General features: G+C 42.4%; 1 protein-coding gene across 1 annotated transcript in view; it reads right to left on the bottom strand.

Moving 5' to 3' along the window:
- zswim5 (zinc finger, SWIM-type containing 5) overlaps positions 1-24,638 on the bottom strand; it is a 59,604-nt gene that overhangs the window by 11,478 nt on the left and 23,488 nt on the right. The window contains exons 2-9 of the mRNA XM_034137466.1: positions 7,676-7,863; positions 6,943-7,111; positions 5,745-5,893; positions 4,547-4,697; positions 2,524-2,700; positions 2,232-2,408; positions 1,078-1,224; positions 845-982 (exon numbers count right to left, since the gene is read on the bottom strand). Of these exons, the coding sequence (XP_033993357.1) occupies positions 845-982; positions 1,078-1,224; positions 2,232-2,408; positions 2,524-2,700; positions 4,547-4,697; positions 5,745-5,893; positions 6,943-7,111; positions 7,676-7,863 (1,296 nt within the window). The remainder of the gene's footprint in view (positions 1-844; positions 983-1,077; positions 1,225-2,231; positions 2,409-2,523; positions 2,701-4,546; positions 4,698-5,744; positions 5,894-6,942; positions 7,112-7,675; positions 7,864-24,638) is intronic.

Genomic DNA, 24,638 nt, shown 5'->3' with positions numbered 1-24,638 from the left:
TGGCTGTGTCTACCTTTTATTTCCTGTCTCTAGAAATTGTTAGGTTGCTGCAGCTCTGACCAGCACTCAATACTAATGGCTGCTCATAATGGAGGCGACGTGGGAGGTGAAGCTTATTCTCAGCTCACCAGGTCACCATGGTAAAAAGCCCTGTTAAAATGGCTATTTCAATGTGAAATAAAATATGAACCTAAAGTCACACTAAACATTTATGCACAAGCCTTAAATTATAACAAGCCTTCTCATAATCTTCTATTAAGATCCAAAGCACATTAGAAAACAACACATCTCAGTTTGACAGACTTATTTTGTGTTTCTGGAATTGAAATTTTCTAAGAAATAAGAATAGAAAAATATAAATAAGAAAACCTAAGCCAATCAATAATAATATAAAGTACAACATTTTTTTTTTTTTTAATAGTTAGAATTCTTGAGCTCACTGAGCATTCAGAAAGTGTTAGCGTTTGTCTTTTTATGTAATCAATATTTTATCAGTAGATAATATTTTCAAATATTAAAACTCTAATCTTATTCACACTTTACTTTTACGTTTTCATGCCATAATTTGACACACAGCCCACTGGAGTAGATCCTGACATTTGTATCCCTTATGAATTGAATTGATATCATTTAATAATTTAATTTATATATATTTAATTTATATAAACTGAATACAAATGTAATGGAATATTGAGTTACCGAAAGACCTAAACATGTCCGCCTTTTTCCCTTTTATTATCTTGAATCGAACCGTAGGACGATTCTCTGAGTTGTTATGATTTGCCATAACAAATCCTATAGAGAGAACTATTTCAAAAGTAGAAACCATTTCTTGTTTTCCTACCTCCCGTATCCATGGTGCTGTCGTCGTCCACACGGCAGGTTTCGGTGAGGGTGACGAACAGACAGCCAATCGGGTCTAAGGGATGACCCACCCAGCCCTCCAGGTTGGTGGTGGAGGTCATGCCCCTCTGGAGGAGATCTGAGAGTGGAGGATAAATGTTAAAAAAACATTAAACTAACTCCGGAAAACAAACAAACAGCATATATTTAAATACAAATGTGTGTGTGGCGTACCTTTCTTTTGGTGTTTGTAGATGTCCATCTGTCTGTGCTGCTGTAGGCGGAGTGTGTTGATGATGGCGACGGCCAATCGTAATGCCTCCCTGGAGTAGCCGTGGGAACGCAGGGCGTCAACGCGAGCGCAAGCCGTCGGGACGTGGTCTGTGTGTGAGATGAAGGAGAGTCAGCACAGCTTTACCCACATACACACGAACAGAGTGACATTGACACAACCAAAGAAAGGCTTTGCTGTACAGAGTCACATTTTTCTTACAAACACACAAAATGTGGGATAATGGATGAAGTCGGTAATGGCACAGACACACTATAAAACACGCACACTACATTACATGTTAGACGCTTTTATCCAAAGCGACTTACATACTCAATACTGTGGGCAATCCCCACAGGAGCAATCTGGTCTTGCCCAGGGACACAACGACATGCTGACTGCAGTAGGGTTTGAACCTGTGACCATCTGATCCCCATACCAAGGACACACACACACACACACACACACACACACACACACACACACACACACACACACACACACACACACACACACACACACACACACACACACACACACACACACACACACACACACACACCACACACACACACACACACACACACACACACACACACACACACACACACACACAACACACACACACACACACACACACACACACACACACACCACACACAACACACACACAACACACACACACACACACACACACACACACACACACACACACACACACACACACACACACACACACACACACACACACACACACACACACACACACACACAGTCTGATAGCTGGCTTAAGTTGCAGAATCCGACAGATCTTAGCTGGAAGCTGCTTACTGCAGATACTGGCCTCAATATCAGCAGAATTAGTGTGTGTGTGCTGGTTCTGCTTTCAATGAAATTAGAGACTGTGTGTATGTGAAATAAACACTGCTGTTCCTCTTGAAAATGACGAAAAAATAAGGAAACACTTTTTGAGGACTGAAATAATCCCAATATGACAGTGTGTGTGTGTGTGTGTATGTGTGTGTGTGTATGTGTGTGTATGTGTGTGTGTGTGTGTATGTGTGTGTGTGTATGTGTGTGTGTGTGTGTGTGTGTGTGTGTGTGTGTGGTTGCTCACCGAGCCACAACGGCAGGCCCTGGGGGTTGAACAGCAGGCTCTCCCCCTCCCTCTGGTAGGATGGAGACATGTAGTGGTCGCTGCTGATGATCCTCTGGAGGTGGCTGTCCTGCCAGTGGAGGTCACACGCCTCCACGGCCCGGCTGAACACCGACCTCCTCGGCCTGGTCAGAGAGTCTGGGAAAAACAGCACACACACAGGGTCAGAAAAAGCGCCATGTGGTCCTATCATATCTGTCCAGGCAGTGTATTCATATTTTGATTACGGAGTAGAATGTGTGTTTGTGCTGACCCTGTGCCAGGCTGCTCTGCGGCAGAGCGTTGGTGATGTTTGGAAGCTCGCTGCCATAGTTGCCATCCTCCAGCGGGCAGATGTCCATGTCGCCCCATTTCTTCAGCTGCTTCAGCCAGCCGGTCTTCTCCTCGCTCTTACAGTGGGGGTTTAGCACCACGCACACCCACAATGCACCTGGGGGGTTAGAGAGGCAGTCAGAGGTTAGGAAGGAAGGTTTTGTAGTACTGTCTAATATTGGTCCAGGGAAGTGTCCAAGCTGGCGGAATTCTACTAATACTAAAAAATACGCTTTTCCTTAAATGTTCCTCAAAACTTACAAACATTATGAAGCTTTTTTCTTTTTATAAAAGTAATCAATTTGCCATTACAATTCCTTGATCACAAGAGAAACCTCAATGCTGTCACTCCTGACCAATTGATTTCAGTTTTTAAATGTAAGGATAAACGGTTCATTCTTTCTTCATACTAGATTTTTGCATCCATACTGTACAGTAATCTGTATATTTTTGTGTTTTTTTAAAAGATATTTTTGGGGCCAGAGATTGCCTTTATTGAGACAAAGAGTGAAAGGGGGAGACAGAGGACAGGACATTGCCTGTAATGTTCGGGTACAAGATTGTGTACTATTACTATTTGAAATGAATAAATAAACTAATTAAAAAGGCATATAGGCATTTTTACAATTTTCCGATATTTCATTGACAAACAATGTATCTATTAATTCAGAAAGCTCGCCAAGGCTAAATCAGAAGCCTTATCAAATACAAATAATATGGCAAAAAAACTCAAATAAGTAGTTTGAAAATATTCATTTAGTCATGTTATTATGCCTAAAAAGCTGAAGAATGTGCTGCTTTTTGTTTCTCACATTGACTTTGCCATGGCCGTTTATTAAAGCCAGAGTCAAAAGCTTGCTGGCCTTCTCCATTAACTTCACTACACTTTAAGCACCGGCTCTCCATACACAGACCTGGAGCGGGGTCAACTGTCAGATGTCTGCATCTCTGAGGAAAAATGATCAGGCGGCAAACCCTGAGTGTCTGGCTGTTATTTCTGTCTGTGTCATGATCTCCCTCGCTCACCCAGGAAGTGTTCTCACTGACCTCCTAAATGCTGGGATTGATTGCAGAAAAGCTGAGCAGCCCTATTGATCGGCAGCCTTTATTATTCAGTCTGTGAGAGGAGCGAGAGGAGAGCAGGAGGAGAAGCTGCTGACTGGAGGACCTAATAGCTCACTGACTGGAGGAACAAGGTGACTGTCCATTTGTCTGAGTACCTGACAGGCCGGACACTTCTGTGGGCCTGGCTGTCTGACCAGCAACATAGCTGAGTGGCCAACTCGTAAACAAACTGGGAAAGCACACTAAGTAGAGTCTAGATCTCTGGTGTGTCCACCTCCTGTATTACATTTAGCTGATGCTTTTACCCAAGCAACTGTTAAGCATTTAAACATGAAGATACAAACTAAAAAAACTGTTGGTGAGAATATCCTTGTCCAAATGATGGGCCAAACTTGGACTTTCTGACCCCATACACGACTCCCTTGCAGGTAAGATTGTAACAAAGCAAACAAAAACATGGATTTATTTATCTCATGTTGTGCCTAACTTAAGTGGATCTGAACATATCAAGTTTGAAATGAATCAGAAGGTTTCGAATTAGATCACATTATCTATGGAGTTAAGTTTTAATCAACAAAAAATGTTAATGTGGCGTGTAACAGCCTCGGTACCATGTATTAGTTATAGTTGGATTAGTACCCCTAGTGAGGGGTATTTGCTCTTGATTTTGTCTTATGATTGTTCTTGTATTTGATGTGTTTGTAAATTAAATTAATTGAGTAGGTAAAGTTTGTTTTTAGCCTATTGATAGCTGGAAATGCCTTTTGCTACTGAGGAGTATGAGAAAATTGAGGCTGATGGGTTCATCAGTTTTTGATATTAGCTGCGGACAGACGCACACTGGTGAAGATAATAACACATGTGTTTTCTTTCTGACATTTTTCTCCGACTGTTCTTACCTAGTTCATCCCAGAGCTGCCGACACTTGTCTGTCATGCCCGTGCCTTGCTGTCTCCATAGCGACAATCGAGGGTCTGCCATAAACTGTTCCGTTATGAGCGTCAGCATTCGGGCTCCGTTGGAGTCTCGCATTCGTAGCATCTCCCTCACCTGTAAAGACCCGGAAAGAGAAATATGTCTGTTTAGTACTGAACTGGAGTCGGTGTGATATGCTTGTAAACAGCCAGAAAAGGATAGCTAAAAAAAAGTCCCTTTAAATATGGTATATGGCTTGCATCTACTTATTTGACTTCAGAGTGAATTGAACATATAAAGCATGATGTCTCGAAACAGCCCTATCATAGAGGATCCTTTAGGGTCAACATGAGGTTACACTCCAGATATTATAAACCCTTGTGAATACCACTTAGAATAAGAAAGTGCTCAAAATCTATGTCTGAGTAAAGTGAGCTTGTTGGACTCAGACAAAGACTAAGAAAAGGACATTTATGAATCCTCAATCAACTTGCAAAACCATATTCAAGACTTGTTAATGCCTTGAGTTTGAATATTACAGTTAAAGAGATCTTAAGATGTTCTTGTGCAATTCTCCCGGTGGGAAACCATACTTTTAAAAAGAGACGTGAAGTTGAATGGATGCCAAGGGAAGAGTGTCTCAATTTAAAAGTCTGTGAATCACTGCATTCTCTGAAAGAAGTGAATAAGTGGTGGGTTCAAGAGGAAGTAAGAAAGAAGTCGGAAGAAATTCTGAAAGAAGGATATAATATGATAGATTGATTTTAAACAACTTCATGAAATGACTTCATTATTTTAAAAGGGGCATTTAACTGATTTAGAGGAAGGTGAAGATATATTTTCATGTACATACGATACATTCATCGTTTTCAATAGCCACTATAGAGTATGGGAAATATAGAATTTAGCTAGAGCCATACTAGTGTCTACAAGTCAGGACATCGATTTTGACTGTCTTTTTTGAAGTCTCCTGTGAGTCCCCAAAGTTTTAACTAAGTCCAATACTAAATCACTTAAGTAGAAGAAGTACAAAATGTCAAGAAGAAATCCTCAAGACAATATTCTTTAGTTGTTAAACAAAGTTAAACAATTATTTTACTCTGTGTCATGATTGATGATTTTGACAATAGTAATGAAATAAAAAGATCTATTGTGACAGAGACAGGAAGAGGCGGTGCTTACCTTCGCGAACATGGAGTTGAGTTGCTTCCCAGAGCCATAGTATCCTCCCTGTGACAGAAACTGTTTGACTTGCTCCCTGACTTGATCCTCATCCAGATGCCAGCAGTTGTCATCATCAATGCTGGCGCCTGCAGTCGGGTCCGGAGCGCCTGGAAATACACACACAAATTAAACTACAGGCACAAACAGTGACACAACAACAGATCTTATAGCAATCCAATCTAAAGTTGTTACTCGGATACTGTTCTCATACCAATTTGTTTTACATTGAAGTTGCAGTGCACCTGTATTTGAGAAAAGCTGCTTCTTTTATGCTAATCATGCCCTAAGAAATATATGGCCAACTTTATTTTTCTTCAGTTCTGCACTGTGTGCCTGAGTTATACTTCGGGGAAATGCAGATATGCTCAGAAGGGGGAAGCTGCTTTGATCTAGCAGGAAGCGAGCTGAGGAAGGCCCAGAGATGTGTTTCCAACCGGCTAAGAGTACGCAACAGCAAACAGTAACATTATTCCCCCATCAAAGCAAGCCTTGCTCCTGGAACGACTGAACTTCAACCCCCATGATCCCCCTTGTCAAACAGAGACAGGAAACACAGCGCGGGGCTTCCTGGACAGGAGAGCTGGAGAATGTCAACATTTAGCGCGGAGGATGAAATAGAGACGCAGAAGTAAAGTTTTGTTTGGTGAAAGGATGTGTATGCTTTGTCGTTTTCCCCAACGCGGGTCTGTTGAGGTTCTCCTCTTGTTTTTCATCTCGGTAAATTCTCCGGTTCTTTCATCTTTCCTCTCCTTCCCGTGTCCCAGAGGGCCATTTCTCCCCGTCTCTTCCTCTCAGTGTCCCTTTTCCTTTTCACACATCTATCTTCTCCTGCATCCATTTCATCCTTCACCTCTTTTTCCATCCTGCTTTCTTCAATGCTCTCCTGCCACTGGAAGGAGGTAGTCACAGGAGAAAACTAAGAAATCAAACAAGTCATTTGAAGCCTGACTTGCTGCTTTGACGAAGAAATCAGGACTCTGACGCATGACGTAGCATGTTTAAAGTCTTAAGCTTTTAAGTCTGGCCTGTTGCTGTGAAGATATCACTGCCGTGGGATGGACAGCACATCAACTTTTCAAACGTGGACTTGGTGGATAAAGTTGTTTTTAAAATCACATATCATGAGCTCAAAGTTTGCCACAATGTTTCCTCTCACCGTGGACCTGGTTGATCTCAGAGTTGGAGGAGAGGATCTCGTCTGCCAGTTTCTGAGCGGTGGGCAGCACCTCGGTGTGGTGGGCCGTGATCAGGTACTGCACCAGCTTCTGCAGCTGATCTCTGTTCATCTGGAACAACGTCTCTGAGATAGGCAACCGCAGCTTCACCTGCATCAGATACACACATGGAGATGTTGATGTATGAAGTTTCAACTAAAAACTTATTGTTATTTTAAGTTGGTCTATGACATTTTCAGAAGAGTAAGTAGCCCTCTCCTGCAGTATGTGACATTTGTGTGACTTTGTATTGAGTGTGTTAGCATCAACAGCAAGTTTATGACCAGTTTTTTGGAATATTCTTATATGTGTGTACATGTAAACATCACTTATCCAGTGAATTAAAAGATATGTATGCACCCCAAAGGAAACCTGATACTGTTTCATGTATAAACCTAAGCCAAGGGCCGTATCACACAAGCATTTAAGATCTGGAGCGTTAAATAAACATAGTTTTGTCTTTTGGTAATAAAAGAGACTTTGTTGTCTCCCACTGTTCTGCGCGGTTGTAATGACAATAGTATAATAAAGGGATAAATATGAATAACCAAATGTATCTGCGCTCAAAAACACAACATCCCAAATACAAATCAGAACCAGGATTAGCCTCATAAACAGGCTATTCATATCCTTGCAAATGCACTTATAGACATATAGATATATTTTGTACATTACCTGTTCAGGCTTGCGAATCCTGTAAAGAGAGAGCGCCACCACATGGGCGCAGTAGAAAATGTCTCTGTTCCCGCAACCACAAGTGACGGAGGTGATCTTGCATCGGTCGAAGCTGATGGCCACCTTGTGGGTGACCTCTGGATCTGATGATGTGGCGGGTTCAGTTACTGTGCCACTGAGGTGAAACCCTGGGGAGGAAGAAGGAGAAGATGAGTGAGCTTCAACATTCAATCACAAAGAAAAGTCTTCGGTTGGATGCACATTTAATCATCCTGACTTTTTATAGTTGATAATGCAACAGGTAACTGCAAATGTAATGTTTAAGTTAAGTTTAAATGAGTTTCCATCGTTATGAATAATTATTTGCAAGAGCTCACATGATGATCTCAACACGTATCATGTTCCTTGGTTTCCTAAAGTTAAGTTGTTCAACATCAACGCTTCCCGTTTCCTTTATATTAGCTTCTACCCAGATCTTGTGAATGGACTACCAATAGAATAAGAAACAAAAGAGAGACGGAGCATCTGTGGTAATCTGAGCCTCTTCAAACCTACAGAATGAACCTTTGGTACAGAACACACACATCTTAATGAGACATCTCCAGTAGGACACTGTGCCATCTGATACTCCCTCTACCTTTCTCTCCTTATGTCTCTATGCATTTGTGTGTGTGCAGTGAATGGGGGGTTGCTAGGGTGTGATCATTTCCTTCCTGCCCACACACTCAGCCCCGAGAATTGTAGGATAGTAGCCTGGAGAGATGAACTCTGCTTTGCCTAGTTCATATTCAGGACCTCCGCAAACTGAGCTCACCACTGGCCGTTGGCAGCTGTTGGGCTGTTGTTGAGAGTCTGTGGGCAACCATTGCTTGTACATTTAAATGGTACATCAGGCATTACTGGCTTCTGTTTGCCCTTATAAACCACACGTTGGCCTTTTGGCATGTTGAATTGGCTGGATAGACTATTGGCACATTCGATTCCCTTACGCATGATTATCTTGGCCATCCGCAGACCAACAGCTGTAGTCTTTGCAGTCGGAAGGGCACTTATGGCCTTTCAAAGGGTTTCCAAATTAAACTCAACAGGTCATTTCAAGTTGCAGGAGAAAATAAATACTCAACTGTGGAGTACCCCATGGCTTTGACCTAGGGCCACAATGCTTTGCTGATGACACGAAACTTAATGATTCTGTAAAATTAGGAGCAATCAAGCAGAAGTCTGATGTCCTTGAAGACATTTAAGAACATCTTAACATTCAGATATCAAATAACTTCTTAAAGCTCAATGGAAAAACAAAAGAAAATCAGCTTGATCCTGTTTGTGTTATACTTATCAGCATTTGACACATTTTATAACCTGGCAGCCTCAATTAAGCCTAGTTCCAGAACTGTGGGGTCGTTTATTCTTATCCTACCTTCATTTCCTATTATTTAAATAGTACAGTCCAGTATTTTGTTGGTTGATGCTAACATAAAATAAAGTCAAATTGAGTTTTAACTACATTAAATGAAACAAACGATTCAAGCCCTTTCATTGCAATCTACTATAGTGTGTTGTATTGCCCAGACACTAAAATAAATGGTGTGACAAGATAATACAAAATGAAAAGGTAAGATCACAAAAAAAATAGCATAAGTTAAAGAATGGTGAGGAAACGGAGAGTATTGAGGCTGAGATGGGGGAGAAATGAGAGAGGAGAACAGAGAATAGAGGAGCGGAGAGTGCATCTGGTCTGTCCTGCCGTCTCACTGTGACAGGTCAATTATTTATGCAGTGAGGTGTGCATGTGTGTATGTGTACACATTGGATTACTGTATCTAACCAAACCATGGCAACCCGACTGCTGCTTTCAAGCCAGAAATGACAGAGGAGAAAGAGAGACATAGAGGAAGGACAGGCCATCTAACAGGGAAGCGATGATATGGTTATTCTGGGCTTGGGCTAAAAAAAATAAAGTACATGTCTGATGCTAAAGATAACAAACACCAACATACACACACTAGCATGGTGTAGCAGCCCAGATACCCCCGTAAAGACACTCAAACACACTAACAAGCACACAAAGGTTGAGATCCTATCAACTGCAAACTGCTTTTACTATGATGAACGACGAAAAATAAAGAGCAGCAGGAGTACAAGGGAGGGAACTGACCAGAACATGGAGGGTTATCCAGGGCTGATGGGTGGGTTTGTCACACACTGCTGAACCAACATATATTCTGGAACCAGACCAAATGTGTTACTTCTCACCAGCACAGTAGCCACCCACTATTTCCACCTAAATACCAGATTGCAAACATGAAAGTACCAAAAAGGCATACAGCAGACACTTCAAAAAGACTGAGTTTAGACAAAAATAGCAGTGCCTTGAAAAATGGAAGTGCCTATTTTGGTGTGGGTGTGCTGCTACATGTAAAACTTTGGGTGATACTTATTATCCAAACTGGAATTTCAGGATCATATGTATGGTATTTTTCATGCTGGCAAACACTTACTGTCACTTACTTAACTATGCCAATGAGGAGGGCATCTGACTATGACATGAAAGATGCATCTTCCAGTGCTAGACAGAAAAGAAAACATCCAAAATGGTTGACATCTCCCCCTCCCACTGAGTCAAATACTCAACCAATCTTTGTGTCTAGCTGTGAGGGGTAATGTCAGATATGTAAAAAAAAAAAAATTTCACTAAGTACAGCTTGGTGTAAAATAGTCCAAATGTGATCTTCCAGTGCTGAAATCATCACAGCGGAGAGCAAAGGATCAGGCGAAAATTGGGGGAGTGCAATTCTTAAATGCATCAGGGGAACATTTGAGAGCTACCTTCCCTCCAAGCTGTCTAAATAATGTTTCGCCAGTCATCATTAATCACTACACTATTCTCCAGAAACCCAGTGAAGTATCTTGTACAAGTTCTTATGTCAGATGATATTGGGTATAAAGCATTTCCCACAGCTGGGAATGCTGCTCTCTCTTTCTGTCTTGACTTTGGACCTAGACCACCCCCCCTTCTCTTCTGTCTGCGTCTGTTAGGTTAAAGCCTATTGTTACTCAGACCACAGGGATGAATGTGATGGTGACACCACTGCTCTTTTCACTTTCAATCAAGTCTAAAATGGCACACACACAGTTCACAGTCCGTCTGTCTGGCACCCCTCCCCTTTTTTCCTGTTTCACACATAAAATCTGCAACAAAGATGGGTTTCATTATCTGTAAGTTAGCTGTTTTTGGCATTCATGCCTCAGTTAAGTCGGGATGGCCATTCCCTAAAAGATTAGGTTAAACTCATGCAAGACTTAATAGGCGCGTTCACACCAAGTACTTTGCCGTATTTAGTGCCGGCACTTATGGCGCATTTCCACCGCAGGCCTCGCTCGACTTAGTACGGTTTTGTTAGGCCTTGTTAGGCCCAGCTCACTTTAATGCTGCGCTTCCATTACAGTTTAGGAACTGGGGCAGTATCTATAGTAACGCAGTGTAGGCGGAGCCGTGACGTCATCTTCAATGAGCACCCCAGAAAAACAACATCAGCCGTTAGCTGTTAGCACTCAGAGCTCACAGCTCCTCATATCTGTTCAGAAACTAGACAAAAGTTAAACAAGTACAAACCACAGACTGCCTGTGTCATGGCGAGTACAGTCGCTGGTTTATTTATGTCTGTATAGGCCGTTGTTGTGAGTGTGGACGGTCGGAGCATACACTGCGTTAGCTTAGCCGATCTCCATTTAGACAACGCGCATTTTAAAAGGTTTTTCGCCTGCCGTCAGTCTGCAGACTTGTCAAAGCATTAATTCATGCTCTTTACTAACCGGTATCAGTATGTTGTTACTTCGGCATCATTTTGAAACGTGTATTACAATTAAATCACGGTCAAATATGTTCATTTTGTTGTAGTTGTAGCCCCCTTGCCAGCGATTCTCTCTCTAGTTTAGCAAACTCAGCCCGACTCAGCCCTGTTTGTTGGCCACGATAGAACCACGATTTTGTCGGGCCAGAAAAAAGGTGAAAAAGTAGCCCCGGGCCGGAACTAGGCATAGTGGAAACGCAACCAAAAACGGGCCCGGCACGACATGGCACGCTTAAACCGCGCTCCGCGCCATGGTGGAAATGCGCCATTAGTGCCCTGGCACTTATTACCCCAGGGCATTTAGTACAGATCGCGTTCACACCGGAATAAATTCCCTGAGGGAAGATTACGCAAATGAGCCGCTGACGTCACTTCGTCTTCTTCTGCTTTGGGTTTACTGGCAGGCCGCAAACAACTTCACGGTGTATACTGCCACCCGGAGTCCCTGGTCGGAAGTCCCCGGAGTTGGGGACTGGCTTCAGTAGAAGCTGCTCCCATGTTTTATTTTGTGTTGCCATAAATTAGTCTCTCTGCATTTGTGCGCTGGGCGAATGCTAATGCTAATAATGCTAATGCGAGGATAATAAAATGGCAGCTCTACAAAACATTTCAGAGTTGTACGGGGCTTGGTTTGCAATTCGCCCAGCCAATCAGAACTGGGGCACTTTTTTCCCCCAGGAAAGTACCATCTCTCAGCAGGCACTAAAAATGGGGGTAAAAGTTCCCGAGATGAAGTGCTCTTTTTGGTGTGAACGCGCCATAAGGGGTACTAACGGAACTAAACGCGAAAAGTACGGTGAAAAGTACTCCGGTGTGAATGCGGCTAATGTCTGACTCATGAGACTAAGTATTTCTGGTATTTTAAACACGTTGAATGAATGAGCCAACATGCTTGATATATGTTGTGATATAGATGGGGACCTATATAAGAACCTTGAGGTACTCCACAGTTGAGTATATTTCAATCAAATTTGATTTATATAGCCCAATATCACAAATTACACATTTGCCTCAGTGGTTTTGCAGATTATACAGCATATGCAACTTTCCATCCCTATTGATATTATATGGATTATAATATATGATATTCCTTTCCATGAAACCTGTATCCAAAGGCTTAATACTCAATGTATTTTTTAAAAACTAAATCCATTCTTTTTCTTTTTCCACTCTCACATAAAGAGTGCTTCTGCCTGTGTGTATGTGTGTTTATGTAAAGGCTGAGGGAGACAGTGTGTCTTTAGCAGATGGGGATGCAATGGCACTTGATAAAAAAGACGCTGCATCAGACAGTCTGCAAGCACACATACACACAGTGAAGAAACAACCTTTTCAGAGCCCATCTGCTTTTCTTCTTAATACCAGTGACGAAACGACACTAACTAGTCAGTGATATTCAAAGCAGATATCACTAATCTCTCTCTTTTTTGTCATACACTCACACACACACTCTCTCCTTGCTGTTCTACTCCAGGCCATTGAATGCATTCGGCAAAACAGATGAATTTCAAACAAAGGTGAATTAGCGTGTGATGTGTGTAAACTGGGAGTGTTGCCAAGCACAATGATCTGGTCTGATCCTTAGGGGAAATCACATGGCCATGTGTGTGTGTGTTTTTGTCTGTTCTAATGCAGGTATGTAGGCTTGCCCTGAAAACCAACCCCCACACACACATTATGTTGAAGAGATAGCAAATGTATATGTCATTTATGATTATTAACAATGGTACTTTCATTGTGTATGACACAAATTGAGAGCTGCATTTAGAGCAATGTGCATACAAACTCCCAGCTACAATCAATGAACCACATGCTTGCCTACCTCATAAAAGAGAATTTAGCTTTTTCTCAAGGATTTGTTTTTATACTGTATCATTTTCATTTCAATACAAATAAATGAGAATGTGGGTAGGACTTGACAACGTAAAATGTCTATTTATGGAGGCATCAACAAATAAAGTCAGTTGCATTGATGTGTGTGAGAAAACCAGAAAAAGCAAGGAGACAATCAAAAGAGGAGAAAAGACGATTGGAGAGACCACCATTGTACATCTCTCTTTTGTAATTAGAGATGGACCCCCCTTGCTCAGATGTAAATAAATACACACACCCCTCCCTCCCTCCCTCCCTGTTGTAGACCATCTGTCACTCGGCAACCACGCCCACACAATCCAGTCAGCCAATGGGGAAGCAGAGAGCTCCCCACACTCATAGGCCATTAACCCCTAATCAGCTGGGGAGATTGAGCTGGGCCACACACACACACACACACACACACACACACACACACACACACACACACACACACACACACACACACACACACACACACACACACACACACACACACACACACACACACACACACACACACACACACACACACACACACACACACACACACACACACACACACACACACACACACACACACACACACACACACACACACACACACACACAACACACACACACACACACACACACACACACACCACACACACACACACACACACACACACACAACACACACACACACACACACACACACACACACACACACACACACACACACACACACACACACCTAAAGCCTCACCACTGGCATCGCAGACAGCCAGGGAGACAGACAAACCCCACCCACCCTTTAGAGTGGATTTTAAAGTTAAAGAAGTGATCATTGGTTCCATTCAACTACTTGTCCCACAGTGCAGCGCCTGCACCACACACTCTTTGCCAAAAAGCCACTCCTTCCTTTTGCCGCCCACAAGGGATCACTGCAACCCCAGTTTGGTAAAGCAAGATAGATGGGTGGCAAATTAAAGGAAAAACATCAAGTGTCTAAGTAAGATGTAAGATCACCACAAGCTTAGAACAGATTCCTTCAAAACTATGTTCCCTCATTTGTGTTTTAATGATGATACTTCAGAACATGCCTCTCCAAAAATCTCACAGGTTTTCAGTTGGCTAGACATCTGGTATCCGTGACAGCCAAAGAATCTGATTTACGTCATCTGTACACTCATTGAACTCAGGGACCCCTAGTTCTGTGTTAGGAATCATATCCATTTATTATGTTTCTCCACTCATTTATTGGAGACGTTGGATCCAGTCAGCAGTGGTAGTTTGGAGGTATTGACCAGAACTGACAAAAAGGAAGCAAAACACAGAAATGTGTTTGGCATTATAGGTAATATTTTGTTTCTTTTTTGTAACGCAAAACACAATGTTAGATTTTAACAGAACTTCCAAAGATAGATTTTAAAGTTACTCTTGTTGGACTTTGTTTGCAGCTACCAGCACACAGACTCCCTCACTCCCCTCTCGCTTTATCTACGTCAAAGATACATTACTATTTACTTCCATAAAGAAAATGTATCTTCAGCAGAAATACAATACAATCCCCCTTTTTTTTTCCTCCATGCCCCTTTCCTGCAGGACTCATCCTCCTCCAGCAGCCGACACATCCTCGCAGCCTGCGACCCTCCCCATCTCCCATCTGTTCTGACAGCTCCAAGGTTTGCAGCACCCCCTTGCCCGCTCTCATTCACACACACAGACACCCACATGGCCCTGTATTCAATCAGCCATCTATCTCTGCACAACAGAAGCGCAAACACACACACACACACACACACATTGACAACACCAAATCTTGTCCTCCCCTCTGCCTATCCATCCATCATCCATCCATCATTCATCCATCCATCTATCCCTCCCTCCCTCCTGCGGTGTTTGCTGATTCGATAACAGCTGATTGATTCATTTGTGATTTCCCAGCAGCCCTGTCCCAAACACACACTCGCACACAAAAAAATCCTTGCTAACCACCGGGACTCATTTGTCATGATTACATCAAATTGATTCCCTGATTTTGTTCCATTTTGTTCCATTTTGTTCCATTCTGTTGCGACGGGGGAGGAGAGTCCGAGAAGACAGGAAAGAGGGCGGGGGGGGGGGGGGGGGGAAAGAAAAAGATGGGAGAGACAGGTTTGATCAAGTCCTTTTCAGCTAATGTGTCATTGTATAAATGACGAGAAAGGGGGAAAACTGCAGATCTGACAGAGCTGACACGGGTGAAAATCAGCAAAAGGCTGACGTCTTGGTCCCAACCGGAATGAGCAAAGAGCAACATAAAATAGAAAAATGGAGGAAGTGGAGGGGAGAAATTTAGAAAGAGGGAAGGTAAAACCAGATTACACTGAAAGGAAGATCGTGTTCAGCTAAATGCCTGTCAGAAAGATAAATAGACAAACAAAGATCGATCAAAATCATCAGAATGAGGAAGAACATAAGGGCCTGTAAGTCCTGTTTGTGACACAGGTAACTTGATTGAAATAAAAGCTAGAACCCTCTGAACAGTATTGAATAATGGATGTATTGAGGGTAGGGTAGCATTCTCTTGCTCGATGGAGTCAGAAATTCAAAATAAAGAACTTCATCTGCGTAATCTAAAAGCAATCCATACAACCTGAAGGCCAAAGTGGTCCAATTCAGGACTTGCATACATTCAGCTGTTAATGGAGTGTCGCTTTGTTGATTGATGCCATTGTGAGTTTGTGCGACCCTAGAAGGTTACCCGGTGAGGAGAAAAGCAAAATATATGCTTTCAGTTTGGCAGCAGAATACAGGAAGGAAAAAACCCAGAGAAAAACACGAGAAGTACATTACAAAGCTGAAGCTGGGTGAGGCAGAGTTAAAAGGAGCCGTGTGTACGTGTGTACGTGTATATGTATGTGTATGTGTATGTGTGTGTGTATGTGTGTGTGTATGTGTGTGTGTGTGTGTGTGTGTGTGTCATACACAGAAGGTGTTCACCCAAGGCTAAATTAGAGATAAGAAGGCGGTGTTTTCGGTTCCGGCCCGTTGTTTGCGGTGTAGAGGCATTATGTGCTGCGGCCTTGTCTGGCCACATTTACAAAGAAGCGAGCAGAAGCAATTTATCAAGCTGCAAACACTCGGAGAAAGACTCCCGTCAATCCCATGCAGGTGATAAAGCCGGCATTCAATGTCTGCAAGAAAACGTCCAGTTTTTTCCCTCTTTTTTATGTGGTTAAGACTTGATATTATTTCTCATGCAGTGGTGGGATGAAAGACTGGTTGAGAGAAAAATTGGGGGACCTAATTGTTTCGAACAAGCTTATGTGACTATCGAGTAACATTAACCAAATTGCATTGCATCGGCAGGTAATTATACCAAAACACAACGGTTGCTGTACACTTTATGAACGGACAGAAAAATGTCACAAAGATATATGAAATCATTCCACAAAATCAATTTTAAATTGAGGCAACAACTGGTTTGCTATTTGGCTGTATGTTAATTTAAACAGGGTTTCTATAGGAAGGCAATATTGTAAAAGCGGATGGACAAAATGGACAAAACAGTAGCCGGAAAAAGCTTAAAAGGCTAAGGCTGAGTAACTGTCGGAAAATCATTTGAAATTAAAACACTCTACTGTATAAGACTTTGACTGGCGGAAGAGCACAAGTAAATGTTAATGAAACATTAACAAAATGAATTGACAGACATTACAGTAACGTTGGTATTTCCTATAACTCTGGATGTGTCTTGCATTTTTCTCTTCTCTATGACTGACGGAGAATTGGCATGCCATTTGGTTGCCATAGCAGTTTTTATAAGCTAGATGTTACCATAGCAAAGACATCATGTTTGGCTAAAACCTTACAATTGCGCCAAACACTGCAAGATTTTATATGATCACCGTCTCCAACTGTTGTTGGTAGCCCTATACTGTTTTTCATCCTTGCTTTACCACTGAATATTCTCAAATTATATATTTCCGTTCATGGATATGCAATTAACTCTTACTGTCAAAGCCAGAAGCATAACTGGGCCAAAAGTGGGCCAAAAGCAGAAGACAAAGTAAAATGACCCCTGAATGTCGGTGTATCACAACGAGAATACAATGTGGACGCACTAACAAGGAACCCACCTACATGTAAGCATATGAAAGAAGACGACAGCTGTAAAAAGGTCACCGCGCTGGATTTACCCTCCAATTACCGATACACCAGTTTACCACCGACATGCACACACATTTTCACATGCGACACAATTTTTTTTCACTTAGTGTAACCACCCATACACATGAAAACACACACTCCCTTATTCTGTGCTTTGTATGGATCCTTCCCTGCAGCAATGCATTCATCTGGAATGTATGTCTACTCTGGTTATCTTTGTGTGTCAATTTAGGAGGATGTGAGTGTCCGTACGCATTTGTGTAAGCAATGCATGCAATGTTAATGTGGTTATTCACACACATATGCACATTTACACACATGGATTTCCTGCTTGCATTTGTGTACGCCAAGCCTGTTGTCCCCGTCTCTCCCTCTGTTGCTCTTTTGTCTCTTCTTTTTGAGTCTCTCTCGCACTTTGCCCTTTTCCTAAACCAGCCGTGGCCTTAGCCATGGTTTTTGTTTAATATGGCGGCATGCAAAGCAAAGGAACAACCATCTGCCACATGCATGCAGCCGCTGTCTTTGGAACAACAAGGGCTGGCATCACAATGCCGTGTGTGTGTGTGTGTGTGTGTGTGTGTGTGTGTGTGTGTGTGTGTGTGTGTGTGTGTGTGTGTGTGTGTGTGTGTGTGTGTGTGTGTGTGTGTGTGTGTGTGTGTGGCCATGTGTGTTTGTTCTTCAAGCGCAGTCTGCAGGGTAAGATAAGTATGCATTTAAGAGGCTTATATTTCATTTCAGGAACTGAAGGAGACAAAATGGCTCCGTTCTGAGTTGGCGGACACAACACAAGGAATGGCGAGTTAGCATGGAAAAACATAGGAGAAGAAAAAGGCTCGCTCTGACGCCGTTTGTGTACACACACACAGAGGAAGGAGGCACAAAGCCGAGCATTTGTAGTTAGTGCACAAACACAATTGGGCACAAAGATGAACATTTGAAATACAAATCCAGCTTTTATTAATCAGAGGTTTGTTTACTGTACTGCTAAAAAGCGAATATCCGATGAAAGCAGCCAAATCAATGCCTTGAGGCTGAACAAAAGTCACTTCAGAGACATTTTGGGATAAGGGAATATTGACCTAGGCTTGTCAAGCACATGACACGCTCTCATGGAGCCTCTGAAGGCAGACATGCTGCATACGCACACTCAATTAGCAGAAATACACAATGTGAATAATGAAGCAACGTTTTGATGTTTTGCAGAGACTTATAGTGGAGGAAGTACAGTAGGTCAACAATATTTCATGGTGCACCCTGACGGCTTCAGCTTAATTTCTCATACAAAAAATACTTTCTGACTTGCAACTCAATTTTAGACAATAACCTCGGTTCATTTTAGATCTCTGTTTGGACTCTCAGCGTACCCTGGGACATACAAATTGTTCATATTGAAAACACAAGGAGCAGAAATTTCAGACACGGACTAAGGTCAATCCCCGCTGGCACACATCTCTGCGATTCTGAAAAATATGTACTGACTGTAGGCTTTCTGTGATGTTATGGTTTAGCTTCCACAAGATATTTCTTTTTTTATGTGAAATATGCAAAGGTCGTGACATTTGTGGTTTTGTTGGACCGTCTGCATGTCTGAGTTTAGAAACCTTTTCCACCCGCTGATTAGCCTCCACCCCTACAGAGCTGATCACTGCTCGCCTTGCACAATCATGCATGAAACATGAATAATGAAATATAATGAAAACAGCTTGCAAGCCAATATACAAGCTGACGATCCACACATGCCCCTTCTCTCTCACACACGTTTGCACAATAGCTCTGCAAGGGTGAAACTCTCCACACACACACACACACACACACACACACACACACACACACACACACACACACACACACACACACACACACACACACACACACACACACACACACACACACACACACACACACACACACACACACACACACACACACACACACACACACACACACACACACACACACACACACACACACACACACACACACACACACACACACACACACACACACACACACACACACACACACACACACACACACACACACACACACACACACACACACACACACACACACACTTCTGGTTGACTTCATCAAGCTCTCATCAAGCCAAGCTACCATATGGGGATGGGGCCCAAAACAGAGGGGATTGGATTGTGTATGTGTGTGAGTGCATGTGTGTGTATTTTAGAGACCCCCCCCCCCCTCACCCAAATGCAATACAAACACAAAGGAACCATGCATCACCAAATCAGCTTTGTCTTGCATGCATTATGATGCTACTGCTGCCCCATTAAGAAGACCCCCCCAATAGTCACACACACCCTGAAGGTGTGCTGAGCTCAGAGCAGCTGAAGTAAAGTAATGAAGAGGACCAGACACTGATTACTACCTCCTCCTTCCTCCTACTGTATCAACACAAAAATGTCCCCTCACTCCCCCATTGTGTCTTTATTCCTCTGTCTCTTATATTTAGTTTTGCCTTCCTCTCTCTCACAACTGAGCAGCAGCAAAGCACCCTGGAAATCCTAAGAATCCCTGGCAAACCCCCCAGCCCCACCCCTTTCCAAACCTACCGTGTACCAAGGCCAGCTTGCTGACGTAGGCAGACAGTGGTACAGCATACATTGAATTTTAATCTGGGCGTGACCTGCTTTTTCTTGGCTTCCACCTCAGATACCCTCCCCTACTGGCTGCCCCCACAGAGTCAGCCTTTCACACCCCTCTTCACCGAGCACTGCCTACCCCGACACCCCCCTGTAAGACCCAGGCTGTAGGCCTCCAGGCTGGGGCCTCGCCTGCCATTGTTAGCCCACAATGGGTGAGAGGCGGCTGGCAGGCAGGCAGCAGCCAGGAGGCCTTGTGGAGGAAGGTAGGGGAGCGGGAGGAGAGCAGATACTGGAGGGGGAGGACGGATAGTGGGGGTCTGGCTGCCCTGCACAGGCAGACACACATGGTAAACCTATTAGTTGAAATGAAAAGACATAAGACTGGAGTGGAGATTTAATTTCATAAACGGATCTCATAAAATTAGAAAAAAGCAATATAACTAAGTGGAAGGAGTAGCAGACTCTGATCAAAGACACTATAGCATAACAGAATGCTGTCTACTCCATCGACTGACGAATAACCACAAAGTGAGCTTTATTTTCTGATGGATGTTTTTTTCAAAAAATTCAGACTGTATTGTAAGCGTTGCACAGGAACAAACAAGTTTAAACTTGGTCAACATTGCTTTAATTCCACATTTTTCGACATTGTAACATAAACGCTGTGTTCATACTCTTTATACTATAATTGCCATGACGTGTGGTAACACTGTTAATAACAATCAAGAGTTAAAGTCATGGATAGTGGTATAGCATCAGATAAGCCTTCAAACTCATAGCATAAACATTATATCAAGTTGAAATATAATACATGTCTTCTGTGTACATTTAAACATGTTTGTTTTTTGTTTGTTTTTGTTTAGATGGTGCACTGCATGAGTTGAAACCTCTTTAATTCAATTTCCAAACAACAGGAAAGTTGGTGGGAAATTGAATTGTTGAATTACAGGAATCATAATGCTGTGTGGACTGTTTCTCCGTTCTAATTAATTATGTTAAAAATATAAATTTGATTTTTTTCAGAATAGCCACATGTTTTTCCAGTTTTAAAATGGGCTAAAACAAGTCAAGCAGCAACAACCTTATCAACAAAAACACACATATTCAAATGTCAACTGTAAAACTAAATTGATTGACCTGCCGTATGAGAATAGGCAAGAGAATATGTTTGGATTATTTAAAAACATGTTGCAAAAGGTAAGTTCTGGGAAACAGTTGCTCAGCAATTTTGAGTTGAACAAATTGGAGCATCACAGCCCAGGTATGAATGGCACACACACACACACACACGCACACGCACACACACACACACACACACACAAATGTCAACTGCCACCCTCACATACGCAGCAGGGATACACACCCACATAAGCAAAAGTTGCAAACCAATAATGTCAGCTGTCGTGTACACAATCGCACACTGGCATGCGTGTGCGTGCACACACACAGTGACGAGTCGTGGGAGCAATCATCTGATAATGTCAACTGTCACACAAGGACACACATAATGCGTGCACAAACACACACACACACACGGGCAGAACAAAGGAGGGCAGGCTGGTAAACAATGCTCCACAATGCTCTCTGCCAGAGACTTGAGTTTACAAAAGGAAAAGGTTTCCAATCGCTAGACATTCATTCAGTTTCATACACACACACTGCCGGGGTGAGAAAGAGGGAGAGAGACCTTTACGAAAAGGCACTAGGGGACACACAATGCCAAGCAGACCATTCTCTTATTCTATTCAGTCATTCAATTGCTCTTTTCCCCCCTCTCTCCGCTCATCTTTAATGCACTTTAAAATAAACTTTTTTTTTTCTGGATTAATTTTTCTTTCTGTCTGATGCTTTATTCGTCACGAGTATCTGTTTAAATTATCACCGAGTTGGTAATATAGGACAGATAGGTCGTTTAGCGCTGCACTCTTTGCCCCGGCTCAATAAGGCACCTCAACACCACATCACAATAGCCTGGATTCACACAGAGCAGGGATGGCTTGAGATTGAACCAACAGTGATGCAAGCCTCCCAATCCCCTCTGTGTGAACAATGACAAGCTATAACAACAACCCTAGGGCTACAGTTGAATGTGTTTGTGTGTGGGCGTGTGTTTGCACTGTATTTATGTGTGGGGATGATTTGCAAGGTTTCATCTTATAGCAAACAATTGTAAAACTTGTTTCCTGAAAATAAGTTGCACTGATAAGTAAAATGCACAAATCAATATTTGTATGAAACAACTGCTATTTTAAAACCAAGATAAATGACATGCAAACAAATGTATATTCGCCTGAAACAAGTATGAACCTCTCTTAATTCCTTAACATGCTCATTTGACCCCAAACAGGGAAACTTCTTGAAGAGTTTCAGAGTAGGTATTTGTCGGTTTTTCCCTACTTCCTGGTATTTTCCCCCTGGCACAGAAAACTGCTATTGTGAAACCTCATTTAAAGAAAAGCAGCATAGACCTGCATTGTTTTACGATCCAGTGATTCCTTTCAGCAAAATTGCTGAAAAACTAGTCTTTAAAATAACGAAGCCATAGCTAAATGTGTACCTGTGCTTTGCATTTTCACCACCCCAACAGGATAGTCCTAGTTAAGGTTGTACAGAAAATGATCTGAATGAGAACATGAATGATAAGAAAACAAAAATAAAAGACGTTTAAAGTTAAAAAGGTGCCATAGATGTTGTTGCTACGAGATCTATTTTGTGACCAACATGTCATGTGGCGTCCACCAGGGCTCCATTGTGGGTCATTCATTGTTTAAGGGGTACTTGCTTACCATAACACAACAATACGGCCTACTTTAAGAAGTGATAGGCCTGGTGTGTGAAGGTGAACAATTAAACCAAATTTGAACCTCAATCTCTTTTTTCATTCTTGATGAAATACATTTTTGTAAATACAAATAAGTGGGACTCTAAAGGCCTTTGAAAAGATGCACCGCCATCTCAGTTTAAGCGTTTATTGCGTCTCGCCCATGGTTCTCCACGTTCTTAATACATGCTTGATTACATCGACAACACTGTTTGATTTGATTGGACATGATTTCTATCCAACCTCCATGACCCTCATTTATTCACTACTGTTGGTGAATGGGGTCTGATGAGGGTGTATTCAGATCCTCTGGAGGTGTCCAATGGAGCTGTTGGATGACCCCCCCCATCCAGATCGTTTCTGGCTGTGACATGTTTTTATCAATATGGCTGCCAAAAAAGGAGAGCCAAGGAGAGAGGGGACCAGAAGAATCGGATAACTTAGGAAACATAACAGGGAGTCATATGCTCAAGATTCGTAATTTTGGCAAGAAAAGAGGAAATCAATGAATGATGTTTCACCTTGGCAAGGTTCATTGGCAAAATGACATGGGTAAGAACATGAACTCTACATAGCATCCTGACGAACGTGTAGCGTATTCCAGAGCAGGTTAAGCTTACAAACTCTCTTTGGCAGCGGTTAAACAGGAACGCATGCTTTTATTTCATGGCTGTAGTGAAATAGTCAAACATCTTGTTTTTCTCAACCACTACTGCAGTTTGCTGTTGTGGTTAACCAACATCTCACTATGCCAACTGGCTTTGCTTTTTTTAGCCACAATTGGATTACAGCATGAATTCACCTCATCCCGTTTAGTATGTTTCATTCCCACACACACTTCCTTTAACTTCCTTATCTTTCTTGCAAAATCTGTCTATCCATCTCATGTTTCTTTTCTGCGGTGGATGTTTCTCTGCAGCCATTTATCTCTGTTTGTCTGTCTCCATCACACACACTGTCCTACTCACAATAAGAGCCTGATTAATAAGTGTGTCTCTGCCTTGTTTCCAGAAAGTGTCAGAAGAGGAAAGGCCATTTGAAAGGCACTTCAACCCAAATTATGTAGATTTAAAAACAGCTTTGGACACATAAGGCAGCAGGAGGTGGTAGAGTGAAGGGGGGCTGAGGGCTTGTACTTTGTTCATGAATATTCATGAATAGACACTTTAAACATCTCCTCTCATGGGTCACCACAGCAGGAGAACCAGCCAATCAACTTCTTTTGAGACGTTCTCTGTCTGCTGCTGCCGGCAGTCATGTCGGTATGTTTTAAGATGCATTAATGTTGAGATAGCACTGCCAAAGAATTACAAAACTTTGTGAAAACAATTACGAAGTATGACTGTTACACAAGATCCTCCTGTGTATCACACACAAAAATACCCAAGGACCGGTTTCTTTGCATTACGTTCCCCTGTCCTGGGAAAGAGATTGCAACTGAATTACATACAAGACTGTCTGTGAGACTATAGTACAGACAAAAAAGATCGATGTTGTCCCCATTGTCAGGGATACCCTTTCTAGCTAATTCAGTCAGTATCTGAGCAAAATAAGTACAGGTACATCTCCAATTCAAACAGACCAGGAGTTAAAGATGTTCATATGCTGGTCCTACAAGGCAGGGCAAGATAACATGTACAAATGGCGATAACCCCAGCATCTTTTGAACAGTTGTACAGGTGTACTCGAGAAAGTCA

This window comes from Trematomus bernacchii, unplaced genomic scaffold (genome assembly GCF_902827165.1).
Source record: "Trematomus bernacchii unplaced genomic scaffold, fTreBer1.1, whole genome shotgun sequence".
NCBI lineage: Eukaryota > Metazoa > Chordata > Actinopteri > Perciformes > Nototheniidae > Trematomus > Trematomus bernacchii.
This window is presented reverse-complemented; position numbering and strand designations above follow the sequence as displayed.